This window comes from Cricetulus griseus, chromosome 7 (genome assembly GCF_003668045.3).
Source record: "Cricetulus griseus strain 17A/GY chromosome 7, alternate assembly CriGri-PICRH-1.0, whole genome shotgun sequence".
NCBI lineage: Eukaryota > Metazoa > Chordata > Mammalia > Rodentia > Cricetidae > Cricetulus > Cricetulus griseus.
The window spans coordinates 15,725,700-15,739,255 of NC_048600.1; the positions used below are offsets into that span (position 1 = coordinate 15,725,700).

General features: G+C 36.5%; 1 protein-coding gene across 3 annotated transcripts in view; it reads left to right on the plus strand.

Annotated features, from left to right (window-relative positions):
* Window positions 1-13,556, plus strand: part of Atad2b (ATPase family AAA domain containing 2B) — a 126,834-nt gene that overhangs the window by 52,499 nt on the left and 60,779 nt on the right. For all 3 annotated transcript variants that reach the window (XM_027424598.1, XM_027424596.2, XM_027424597.2), the window contains exons 14-16: window positions 4,875-5,034; window positions 8,067-8,157; window positions 12,574-12,885. In XM_027424598.1, coding sequence (XP_027280399.1) covers window positions 4,875-5,034; window positions 8,067-8,157; window positions 12,574-12,885 — 563 coding nt within the window. The remainder of the gene's footprint in view (window positions 1-4,874; window positions 5,035-8,066; window positions 8,158-12,573; window positions 12,886-13,556) is intronic.

The following is a 13,556-nucleotide window of genomic DNA, read 5'->3' on the forward strand; positions in this document are numbered from 1 at the left end:
AAAAGCAAGAAAAACCCCCAAATAAATGCAATTTCAAATAAACATTTAAGGACAAGTATTAAATATAACAGTGGAGATTATTGTGGACAACTATATGCTAACAGGACATCAAAAAACAAAAGAACACTTTTGGACATCTGACCTACACTGAGGCCATAGAAAATTTACATTGACCAGTAATAGGTAATAAGATTGAACCTGGCATGGTGATGCATGTGTATAATCTTAGCACTCAGGAGGCACCCACATACACATGTTTATACATACAACTCACAAATATACATATAAATAAAAATTAAAAATTTGAGAGGTTGAGCAGTACAAAATGGAAAAAAGGAAAGATATCTTTACTGATTAATATTATTTAATTGTCCTATACCACCCAAAACAAGTTACTCATTAGTGCAATACCCCTCAAAATACCATTGACAGTCTTAAAATAGGTACAGAAGTGCAAAACACCCTTAGTAGTCAGAGAATTCCTGTGGGCATAGAAAACACTAATTTTAAGATATGCTACAGAAGCATAGTAACCTAAACAGGATGCTATTGTCTAGAAAAAAGACACATAGATTAATGGAATAGAAAAGAGATGCCAGAAATAAACTAATGCGTCTATAGTCACCTGATTTCCAACAGAAGTGTTAAAATCAAACATTTGAGAAAAGACATTTCAACAACCAAACATTTCCTCAGTTGGAACTTTACTCTGCTTTCCACTCTGTACAAAACCAACTCAAAATGGATTACAAATCTTAAGATGAAATTGGAAACTTCTAGAACACAACAGTACCATCAGTTGAGGACCAAACATCTAAACATGAGTCTATGTGGGTCATTTCGGATTCAAATCAGAACAATGGTTAAACATAAATTTATAATTGAAGATACCACCTCACTTTATTTCTGGGTAAAATGCCTGTATCATAAATTTTCAGTCATCCAATTAGAAAACAAATCACAGATACTTCCTAAAAAAAAAATCACATTTTTAATTTTTTTTATTTTAATTAGAAAGAAGATTATTTTACATGTCAATCCCAGGTCCCTCTCCCTCTCCCTCTCCTCTGCCCCTGTCCTTACTAACTAACACCCTATCTATCCCATACCCTTTCTGCTCCCCATGGAGGGTGAGGCCTTCCATAGGGGTCTTCATAGTCTGTTGTAATCTTTGGGATAGGACCTAGGCCCACCCCCTTGTGCCGAGGCTCAGGGAGTATCCCTTCATGTCGGATGGGCTCCCAAAGTCCATTCCAATGCTAGGGATAAGTACTGGTCTACTACAAGGGGCCCCATAGATTTCTGAGGTCTCCTTACTGACACCCACATTCAGGGGGGTCTGGATCAGTCTCATGCTGGTTTCCTAGCTATCAGTCTGGGAAACAAGAGCTCTCCCTTGATCAGTTCAGCCGTTTCTGTGGGTTTCACCAGCCTGGTATGGACCCCTTTGCTCTTCAGTCCTCCTTCTCTGCAACTGGATTTTAGACAGCCAGAATAGTGTGTTTGGGAGGGAAAATTATTTTTTGACATGGGTTGCATATTCCAGAAGTGTTTCAGTAGTAAAAAGAATTAAGAGTGAAAACAGTTGGCAAACTAAGAAAAACATTGTTGCTAGAAATAAGGGAACTGTGGATACCATACATTTTCAGACATAACAAACAGATAGCCCCATAGTTTCTCTACTAAAAATAAACTATTGTAACCCTCCCCAATTTGGAGGATCAGATCTAGGCCCCCCTCCCCTTTTTTTTTTTTTTTTTTTTTTGGTTTTTTGAGACAGGGTTTCTCTGTATTGTTTTGGAGCCTGCCCTGGAACTCACAGAGATCCACCTGCCTCTACCTCCCAAGAACTGGGATTAAAGGTGTGTACCACCAACACCAGGCAAGGGCCTTTCTTCTTCTTCTTCTTCTTCTTCTTCTTCTTCTTCTTCTTCTTCTTCTTCTTCTTCTTCTTCTTCTTCTTCTTCTTCTTCTTTTCTTCTTCTTTCTTCTTTCTTCTTCTTTCTTCTTCTTTCTTCTTTCTTCTTCTTTCTTCTTCTTTCTTCTTTTGCCAGCCCTCTATTGTTTTTTAGATAACTGTAGCCCAGGCTGGCCTGGAACTTGAATTTGTTTGTGTCCATCTCCCGACTGATTGCTGGTATCATAGGCATGTACCATCACATCTGGCTTTCTTTACTTGTCTATATAAGATTTATTTACTTTATGTGTATGAGTGTTTGCTTGCATGTATTTATATGTACCATCTATGTGCTCAGTGTTCTGGAATTGTGGTTACAATTGATATTAAGCTGCCTTGTGGATACTGGGAATTGAACCCAGAGCTTTTGCAAGAGCAGTAATTGCTCTTAACTGCTGTGCCATCTCTCTGTGCAGTTCACTCATTTAAATTATATAATTCATTGGCTTTTCAGAGTTCCGTTGCTACCACACAGTTTTATAATATAATCCCAGAACTTGTGTTCTTTGGGCATTGCTCTCAGCCTTTTTATTAGATACCCAGCACTAGGAAACCACTCTATACTTCTTGTTTCTGTAAGTTTGCCTTGTCTAGATATTTTGTAAATGTGATTCTGTGATATGTGGTCCTCCTGCCTATATTTTTTTCAGTTAGCAGTATTTTCAAGATTTATCCATGTTATCAGTTTATCATTTTCTTGGAGGGATGTCATTGGGGACAGAGTTTTTAACTTTGTAGATCTGTTTTGCCTGTGAAACTCTGTGTAACCAAGGTGCCCTCAAACTGGTGATCCTCTTGCCTCAGCCTCCTGAGTGCAGCCTCCTGGTAGCAGCCTGATTTGCTCCATGTGTTGACACAGTCCAGTCTGTATGTTTCATACTTTATCCACTTGTTTGTGGTATTCACTTGCTCTGACTCTTAGGCTTTTGTGAATAATATTGATCTGTATATCCATCCACAAATTTTTCTTTGTGGATGTTTCTAGGTCATCTAGTTACTCCTAAAGAGTGGAAAATCTGCTATATTTGTTTCCAAAACTACACCATTTTATATTACTATCCAGCAGTGTGTGAGCATTATGATTTCCCTAAGACCTCACCAACACCCTTTTATGTAATTATAGTAGTTATAGTGGGTTTAAAGTGGTACCTAATTTGGTTTGATTTTTCATATGCTTAGCTTAATGATATGCCCTTTGCATGCCATCTTTGGAGAATTGCCTTTTAAATCCTTTGCCTATATTTAGATTTCACTATTTGCATTGATCATTTATTATAGTTACATATTTTTGACTTTATTCTTTCATTAAATATATAATTTTCAAATAGTTTCTTGTTCTCTTTTAAAATAATTTTGTTATTCGCATTTTATGTGCATTGGTATTTTGCCTGCATGTATGTATCTGTAAGGGTGTTAGATCCCCTGGAACTGGAGTTACAGGCAGTTGGGAACTGCCACGTGGGTGCTGGGAACTACTGAGCCATCCCTCCAGTACCTCATTTCACATTCTTTTTTTGTTTTTCATGACAGGGTTTCTCTGTGTAGCTTTGGAGCCTGTCCTGGAACTCGCTCTTGTAGATTAGGCTTCTCTCAAACTCATAGAGATCCACCTGGCTCTGCCTCCCTTGTGCTGGGATTAAAGGCATGTGCCACCACTGCCCAGTTTTCATTTCACATTTTTGATTACATCCTTGAGGCAGGAAAGTTTTATTTAAACTTCAGATAATCTTATTACATTAATTTATTTTGTGGGTGCACATGTGTGCATGATATGGCATGCTAGGGAAGGTGTGCAACTTTTCAGTAGTCAGTTCTCTGTAACATGAAAAATAAAAAGACCCAGAGAAAGATACTGGGGTTCAAGCTTCAAGCTGATGATCAGAGAAGCAAAGCAGCCAAGCCAGTAGGTCTTACCTCTATCCAGGCTGAAGCAATCCTGCCCTCAATGAGGCTGGAGACCAAAATTCCCCATTCTGAATATCTGCTCTTGTCTTATATACCTTCTAGAGCTGACTTAAAGGTGTGGGGTTCCAAGTGCTGAGATCTCTTTTGTGTGAGCCCTTTCTCTTTTAGACTGATTTCAATCTTGTGTAGCCCTGGGTGGCCTTGGACTCACAGAAATTCATCTGCCTGTGTCTCTTGAATCCTGTGATTAAAGGTGTGTGTGCTATCACTGCTCAGCTTCTATAGCTAACTAGTAAGGCTGGCTTTGCATTTTGATCCTTCAGGCAATCTTTATTAAATCATAAATACTATATCACCACAGTTCTCTCATCTTGTGAGTCCTGGGGATCAAACTCAGATCTTAAGGACTATTGGCAAATAACTTTACTCACTGATCCATATTGCCATCATATTTTGTAATTCTGGACATTGAACCCAGGGCTTTGTGTATGTTAAGTAAGTGTTCCTCGACTTGCTTTTTTTTTTTTTTCCATTTTTTATTTGAATTAGAAACAAGATTGTTTTACATGTCAATCCCAGTTCCCTCTCCCTCCCCTTTTCCCCTACCACCCCCCCAACTAAAACCCTACCTATTTACATATCCTTTCTTTGACTTGCTTTTAAAAATTTTTACTTTTATCTTAATTCCTTTCTTTTTTATTCTGAGATAATATTGATATGTTGGCCAGTCTGGTTCCTAACTCCTGGACTTTGTCATGGAGTTGAACACCCTGCTCAGATTTTCATTTCAGTATTATCTTTTTTTTCTCTGTTTTTTCATCCTCAGCTTTTTGGTTCCTGTGGTTAGATGTCTATTGCATTTTCTGTGCACCTTCAATATTGATTTTTCTGTATAGTATTAATAAGTATTTGTGGTACAATTACTGTATTAATATTTAATCTTTAGTTATTATTAGCATCAATGTTTACTTTTTTCTTTCATTAAGTTTTACATGTACTTTTTTTTCAACAGCTCTATAGTGTCAACCCTCCTTGCTCTTATGGATGGATTAGATAATAGAGGTGAAATTGTTGTTATTGGTGCTACAAACAGACTTGACTCTATAGATCCTGCTCTCAGGAGACCTGGTCGTTTTGACAGAGAATTCCTTTTCAACCTGCCTGATCAAAGGGTAAGGGTGTTTTTGTTGTTGCTTTTGTTGGTATACACACAAACACATAAAATATATACATACAAATACATGTATAGTAAGCTTGTAACTCAGTTACAAAGCATATATGTTGAAGGCTATATTTTCATTGTTAATTTTTTGCTTATGGGATATCTTAGTTAATACTTAAAAAAAATCCTGTTTTTACATTCCTTATTAATGCTTGACTATAATTGTAGCACCTTAGGGAACTAAGGCATGAGAATTCTAAGTTTTAGGCCAACCTGGGCCATGTGGTATTTTAACAACTGGAACAACAACAGCAAACTATGTGAAATTTTTAAACAGTTCATTTTTGCTCTTTTAGTACTTACCAGAATGTCAAGAACTTTAGAGAAAGGAAAGTTCCTGGTTGGGTTTCTGTAGATGCTTATTTGCTGCCCCTCCTTCTAGTGAAACAATTATCATATATACTTATTATGTGTCTCTAGTTGGTCCCATAAACTTTAAAAAATATTTATTTATTCTTATTTTACTAGTATGAGTATTTTGCCTCATGTATGTAAATTTGCTGAGTGCATGCCTAGTGCCCATGGAGGCTTGAAGAGGTTACTGGATCCCCCTGGACTGGAGTTACATGCCATGTTGGGTGCTGGTAATTGAATCTAGGTCCTCTGGAAGAGCAATGAGTGTTCTTAACTGCTGAGCCATCTTTCCTGCCTCCCTTCCCTAAAAATATGTTCATAAATATCTTGTGCCTAAATCTTTATAGTTAACATATGAATTCTAGCTAATTAAAAGTAGTAAATGTTTATTATATTTATAATATTTAAAGATGTAGTATTTCTGAGCGACAGTGGCACACTCCTTTAATCCCAGCACAAGAGAGGTAGAAGCAGGGGGATCTCTGTGAATTTGAGGCCTAGTTCTAGGACAGCCTTCAAAGCTATACAGAGAAACCCTATCTTGAAAAACCAAAAAGAAAAAAAAATACAGTCTTTGAAGAATGTTCCCTTAAGACAGAATAATATATTATCATTTATTATAGAAATTGTTATTTGGTATGTTATAAAGTTCTTTCCTCCCTAATTGTATTTGAAATTTTTATTGTTAGTCTTGATTTGATTTGTTTCTCAATTTCTGTGACAACTTATATTTCAGAGGAGATACTGTGTATGAATGTATATTGTATGTGAATTGCCTGATTTGTGTACTTAGATACAGAAGCCTTGATAATTAGGATTATAGAAAAGCAAAGGATACCCTTTGTAGAATAGTTTGATACCTCAGTTTGACATCTGTCTGCATAACTGCCTGTCATTGACTTAGATATGGATCTACAAACCATTTTTTTTTTTTTTTTTTTTTTTTTTGAGACTGGTTTTCCCTTTGCAACCCTGACTGTCGTAGAAGTCTATGTAGACCTTGCTGGCCTCAAACTCACAGAGATCTGACAGTCTCTGCCTCCCAGTGCTGGGATTAAAGGTGTGCGCCACCACTGCCTAGCCACAAACTAGTTTAAAAGCTTTAAAATGGTACCAGGTTTACCTTTGTTAGGATAGCATATATAGCCCCGGTAACTTTCTTTAAAAATATTTTTAATTTATTCTTTGATAATTTAATACTTTTTATTCAATATGTTTGATCATACCCACCCATTTTCTGCCTTCAAATTGTCATAGAGTCTCCCTCCCTGGGAACCCATCTTCCCAATTTCATGTTCTCTTAAGCCCCTTGTCCCCTTTAAAAAAGTATCTTGCTGGGCATTGGTGGCGCACGCCTTAATCCCAGCACTGGGAGGCAGAGGCAGACGGATCTCTGTGAGTTCAAGGCCAGCCTGGTCTACAGAGCGAGTGCCAGGATAGACTCCCAAAGCTACATAGAGAAACCCTGTCTCGAAAAAAAAACCAGAAAAAAAATAAATTAAATAAATAAAAAATATCTGCTCATATACACAAAATAAATGGGTTTGAGGGCAACCTACAAGTGGCCATACCCCCAAGGAAAAGTTATTGTCCCTCTCTCATCAGCTGCCACTTGCTCCTCACCTAGGGGTGGAGCTTTGTGCAACACTCTTTCATCCATGCTGCAATTTTGACTGGCTTGATCTTTTGCAGATCTTGTACAGGTAATGATAGCTGCTGTGAATGTAATAGCTTTATTATGTCAGCAAATAGCATTTCACAGCACTTATCCTTCTCACCCTTATATTCTTTCTTCCCCTTATTCCTTTTTTTTTTTCTTGCTATTTTATTTACCTGTGTATGTGTGTGAATGTCTGTGTGAATATAGAAGTTATATCTCTTGGAACTGAGATTATTGACAGTTGTGAGCCACTATGTGGGTGCTGGGAATTGAACCCAGGTCCTCTAGAAGAAAAGCAAGTGCTCTTAACTCCTGAGCCATCTCTCCAACCCTTCTGCCTCTTCTATGATGTTCCCTAAGGCTTGGGATGGTATTGGGATGGATATAGTCTCACTTTCTTTCTCCAGGTGCAGCTGCCAGGACTGTGTCAGTGCCTAGAGTTGGACTTAATTGTAGGTGATAGGGCCAAAGTGGGCACTTCTGCTTTGATATAAAGAAGTATCAGTTTGTGACATCTAACAACAGGCCAAGCACAGGGTTTTGGCCCTACCAGTACAGAGGGAATATGCTTAGTTCAAAGGAGAGAATTGACTCTAAAAAGTTTTTCTGTGATGTGACATGTGTATGCACACCCCTACCTACCCCCTAATAATAATAAAAAATAAAATTTAAAAACTGGTATGGTAGAAAAGTTAAAATTTAGTTTGAAATTCTAGCCACACATTAGTGATTTACTTATTTTATGCCACTACTGACGTTCCTTTACTTCTTAGAACATTGACTGTCTCAACGTGTGAAACAGAGACAAAAATCTTAGGTTTTATAACTCATGGGTTGGTGTGGATGCCAACGTGTTTAAGTTTCTTTTAAAACAAATAACAACTTGGTATGGGGTTACATTCAGAATTTGTTGCAGCTAATACATGAGAAGTCAGCGCTGTCTTATGCCATTCTACTCTTCTTCTTAGGCCAGAAAACACATCTTACAGATCCACACCAGGGACTGGAACCCAAAACTGTCGGATGCTTTTTTAGGAGAACTGGCAGAAAAATGTGTTGGTGAGTGCACCTAGCTGAATTCTCTGCTGTCATTGTCTGCTCTGCTCAGCACCTATTCCCCTCATCTTCAAATGTGAATGAGTACAGTTCGTCTTTAATTGTGTGACAGATGGCTCTGCATTCATGTTTAAAAGTTACAGAAATGTTTCACCTAAAGTTTGGACATGTCTTAGTTTAGTTTTCATCATATCAGCTGTTTGATGAACAAAGCTTAGTAGTAACATGGCTTTCATTGAATGCTGATAGTGTTACAGGGTCTCCTTTTAGAAATGATCCCTTTCTCAGAAATTTTACTAGCAAAAATAAACATAAGAGAAAAAAGGTCCGTGTAGATGACAGGACTGCAATCTCCTATGCTTTATGGATAGGACGAATGGGCTGTTTATTCCTGTGATCTAGAAACAAGTTGACTGGGAGGAGTCATCAAAGAAAATACTTAGTTACTATTTGCCAGTATTGCCTCAAACATAAAACTTTTCAATTTAGTTTAAATTTATCACAGTAGAAAACCCCACCCACAGAGTAAATAAGCATTGCTGTCCTAAAAGGATGAGATGAGAGCATTGATAATCACAGGAGATGGAACTCACGGCTTTCTTTCTAATTAGGTCTGAAATAAGAGATCAGTAGACATGGAAATTTCCCTTCCTCCTTTCTGGCAAGAGTGCATGAACCAAACCTGGTTCATGTTTTGAAAATATAAAAAACAAATAAACAAGAAAAAAACTATATACCCATGAACATTTTGAGCATTGTGAAAAAAATCCCTCAAATAAACCTACTAATAACATCTACTTGGGAAAACTTTAAAGTTACCAAAACCAAAAAGAACAACTTAGTTAAAAAGATATCATTGTGATCCACTATCAAATAAATAATTAAAACTTAAATAAATAGAACATTAGTCCATTCAGTTAGCTACATCCGAATTATCCTCTTCATCCACAGGGACTTCCATCTCCGAAGCAGCATCCCTCAGCTTTTGAACCACAAAGACCTCGACATCTTCTGGTGAGGAGAAAACGTAAATCTCTCCAGCACTACTCCAGTTTAAGCTTTGCCTGGTATAAGAGAGCATGCGCCAAACCCATTTCATGTAAATTTGGCTTGATCTTTGCAAAGCCTTGTGCTGCTTTATGGGAGAGGGTGGTACTTGGTTAAAAAACAAAACAAAACCAGTCTTTCCCTTTTTGAGAGATTTATCCCCATTTATTTATCATATTATGGTATTAAGAGTTCAGATTAGACTGGGAAACCTTTGTAGATTTTTCTGTGAATCTGTCACAGAATGATCCTTAACTGAAGGATACAGAAGTCTTCAGAAAGTTAGACATTCCCTAAAAGATAGCTATTCTAAAAATCACTTGCTATTTATTACCCTACCTTCCATCTGAGATGTTACACACTGCAGTTTAATCATTCGTCCTAAATATTAGTTTCCCAAGGTCAATCAGTTTCTTCCCTTTTCCAAGTGATTTATTTTAGCTTGTCTTTTGTCTTTAAAAATATTTATGATGTAATTCTTACTGGACTGAAAACTTCTCTTGCCTTTCCCCTTTCCATGGGGTGGCAGTATAGTATGTAAATCTGCGTATATGCCATTAGTTTCCTGGAGAGTGACATAAAAATCCCTTGTAATTAAATGACTATGTGTTCAGTTATGGCATTTATTTTATTTAAGAACCCAGTTCATATTAAAAATAGTCAAATGCAGGTCTTCAAGTAAATAGAACAATAATGAATTTTAAATTTATTTTGAATATTACTTCATGTGTTTAAATATGTATGGTTTCAGTTCAGTGAAATTTATGCCTAACAGAAGGTTTTGCAGTCTTAATGAATATCTGCAAGGATAGTTGGCCTTTTATAGGCTATGGATTTGGTAACTTTTACCTTGAAATAACTTGGAGGTTTTTGCATGCATATCAGGAGTGTTTCTTAAGTAGTAAAGAAACTTAAAAAAATAAATAAAAAAGCTGCTTCCAAGAATGTTTGCACAAGTAATAGGAATTACAATTAGTATAAAGAGTAACTGTTTTTCTATTTATTTTCAATGAGAGGCTTAAAACCAAGAAATCATGTCTATGAACTATCTGTATTGTGAGCCTTCATTTTGTTTGAACCAGGCAGTAGTTGTACACACTTTTGAGCTCAGCATTTGGAAAGCAAAGGCAGGCACACCTTTGTGAGTTCAAGGCAGCCAGGGCTGTTACACAGAGAAACCCTGTCTTGAAATTACATCCCTCTGCCCCCAAAATATTTCTTTTGACTTTTGTTTCAGTATTCAGGAAAATTGTAACTTAATAGTAATAGAAAGAATTGTTTTCCTTTGCTTCTGTGTGTTGGTGTTCAGTACAGCATAGCTTAGCAGTTGTGAAGTCTGGGTTATGAAAAGGGATGCTTGTTTTTTACATATCAACTTTGAACTCTTAAATGGCTGTAGTATAATTCCAGTATCTTCTGTTTTCTAAACCAGAATACTCTTGAGAGAACAAGTGTGTGCTTTGAATTACAACAGGACAAGCCCTATCTAAGAGGCCTCTATTTATCCAAAACAGCAATTTTAACCGTGATTCTTCTGATGCACCTAATTCAGTATTTGAATTTAGTGAAGCATATATAAGTGAGTGGTTCTCAACTTTTTTGTGTATCAGACTAATTTTCTAAACATTTCCCAAAATACAGACTTAAAATTTGAAGCCCTCAGAGATTGTAATTCACTGTTGTGGGGCTGGGGAGTTGGTATTTATGTTTCAATTTTATTGTTCATTTTGGGTTCATTTTATTGTTCAACTTATTGTTCATTTTAAGTTGAGAACCACAAATACAAGCCTGTAACACTTTCTCACAAGCAAAACTAAATATTTCCCATCTTTTCTGGTTTATTAATTATGATAATCCCACTGATAATTTACTTTAGGAAATGGGGTCTGTTATTGCTAATTAACTCAATTATGTGGACTAGATTAGGAAAGAATGAATAGTATATTGCTATTGTAGGTAATTAGCATGTTATTATGGGATTCTTGGAGAATTTATGATCAAATAACCCTGCCGTTGCTGTTTTGTTTCAATGGCCTCCGAGCTCCCTGTTGACTTGAGCCTCTGTTGTAGAGGACCCTGCATGCTCCTAACTGCAGACATTTTCTCTTAGAAAAACAGAAATGTGATTGTTCTTATCTGACGATGGTAGTTTATTTTTTACAAAATTCTCGTACTTGTGTTTATTTTCCTTTCTGACTTTATGCAAGTGTTCTGTATTCATTTTGTTGGAATAGTGTAACAACTGTATGCTTTAAAAATTATTAATGTTGTTATAATATTTATGCTTAATCTGTTAAATTTTGGAAGCACATTCTCAGAGATTAAATTTTCCACTCTAATTTGTGAGCCTTTTTTTTTTGTAATTGCCAATATCATTTTGGTATTTAAAGGTGCAGAAGGTCAATGTGAAGTATAAAGTATAAAGAGAAAGATAAACTTGATAGCATTCCTTGAGTTTAGGCACAATATTCTATAACTTGTTCAAATGGCTCCCCCTGTTGGCTTTACAGATAAATGTGACCAAGTGAAATTTAATTGCTGATAGGAAAAACCAGTTTGTAGCTAATCTGAAGGCCCACCTTTTCTTTTTCTTTCTTTTTTTTTTTTTTTGTGTGACATGAGCCTTTAGTAGATCATGCTTTTTTAAAAGTATATATTTGTTAGTCAATGTGGGAAACCTGTAGAGATTTTTTTTTTCTCAATAATTCCTTTAATGCCTTTGGAGTTGTTGGGTGAATTACAATGTTTTGGGTGGTTCATGTTAACTGCTGTTGCATTATACTCAGATTTGATAGTAAATTATGTGTTTTTTAATATTTGCTAACACACATCCTTGTACCACTCACGTGTTTAGGAGTTAGTTATATTAGAAAAAATAAGCCAGGAATAGTGACACATTCCCTCAATCACAGATACTTGCAAGTCCAGGGCAGGAGGTTCACAAGTTTAAAGCCAACCTGGGTAATTTAGTGAAATCCTGTCTCAATAAAATCGAAGAAGACTCAGTGGCAGAGTGTTAGGTTAAAGTAATGATTAAGAATAGTGATAAAAGATGGAAATGAAACTGTAGTTGTTTAGGAACTTGCCCTGAAGAAAGCTGTGCATTATAGTCAGTGGTTTCTGACACACAGTACAGGACTTTCTTGTATTAATATCATTAGTTTGTGTTTTTGTTAATTTAAAATACTTAAAAACATTTTCAGCCTTAAGTACTTATTAGTAAGTGAACATTTTTGTCAGGTGATTTTAAAGTGTTAATTTTAATTTTGCTGACTGTGTTATTATTTTATATAGAGATATATGCATTAACAACCATAATGGTACTTGGAACAATTAATGTAACTTTGTTACTTTTCTCCTTTTGTGCATTAGGCTACTGTGGAGCTGACATCAAGGCCCTGTGTACTGAAGCTGCCCTGATTGCCCTTCGGAGGCGTTACCCACAGATCTATGCTAGCAGTCATAAACTGCAGCTGGATGTTTCCTCCATAGTGCTTAATGCCCAAGACTTTTACCATGCGATGCAGAACATTGTGCCTGCTTCTCAACGTGCTGTGATGTCTTCAGGGCAGGCGCTGTCCCCCATTATAAGGCCGTTGCTAGAAAGAAGCTTCAACAACATATTAGCAGTTCTGCAAAAAGTATTTCCTCATGCAGAAATTAGCCAGAGCGACAAGAAAGAAGGTACTATAAACTCCTTTTTTCATATTATGAAGTTATTTCAGAACTTGTGTATTGCCCATATATGGTGGTTGCCTGGTGAATGTTTCTTTACTCCTATGTGTAAGCACATTAACATAGGAGTGTTAATATAATTAAAAAAGTTAATATAATTAGAAAGTTGACTATAGTAATAATTTATAGCACAAATTATCGTTCATTAATCCACACCACAATCCTGTGAGTTAGTTATCCCATCCATATACAGAGGAGGAGCTTAGGCACTTTGAAAAGTAATTTGGGTTATGTTAGGTCACTCAGTAAGATTTGTGCCAAATCCAACTCAGGAGCCTGCCTGCATGGCTCATGTTTTGGGCCTGCATTGTTATAATGGTTCTGTGGATTCAGTTCGTCAAATGTTTTGCTGTTATTAACACAGCACTCTTCATTGTGTCATGCTGATTTAAAATGTAATCTGTGGGTAAGGGAGTAAATTTCAATCTGATTGTTTATGATTTTAAATTTAATTAAGCTTCAAGATTAATTAGACTTTGGACCCGAGATAAAATCAGAGTGCCATTTTCTTGGAGAGAGAGAGAGAGAGAGAGAGAGAGAGAGAGAGAGAGAGAGAGAGAGAGAGAGAGAGAGAGAGAGAGGGAGAGAAGAGAGAGAAAAGAAATTTATGCTGTCGATGT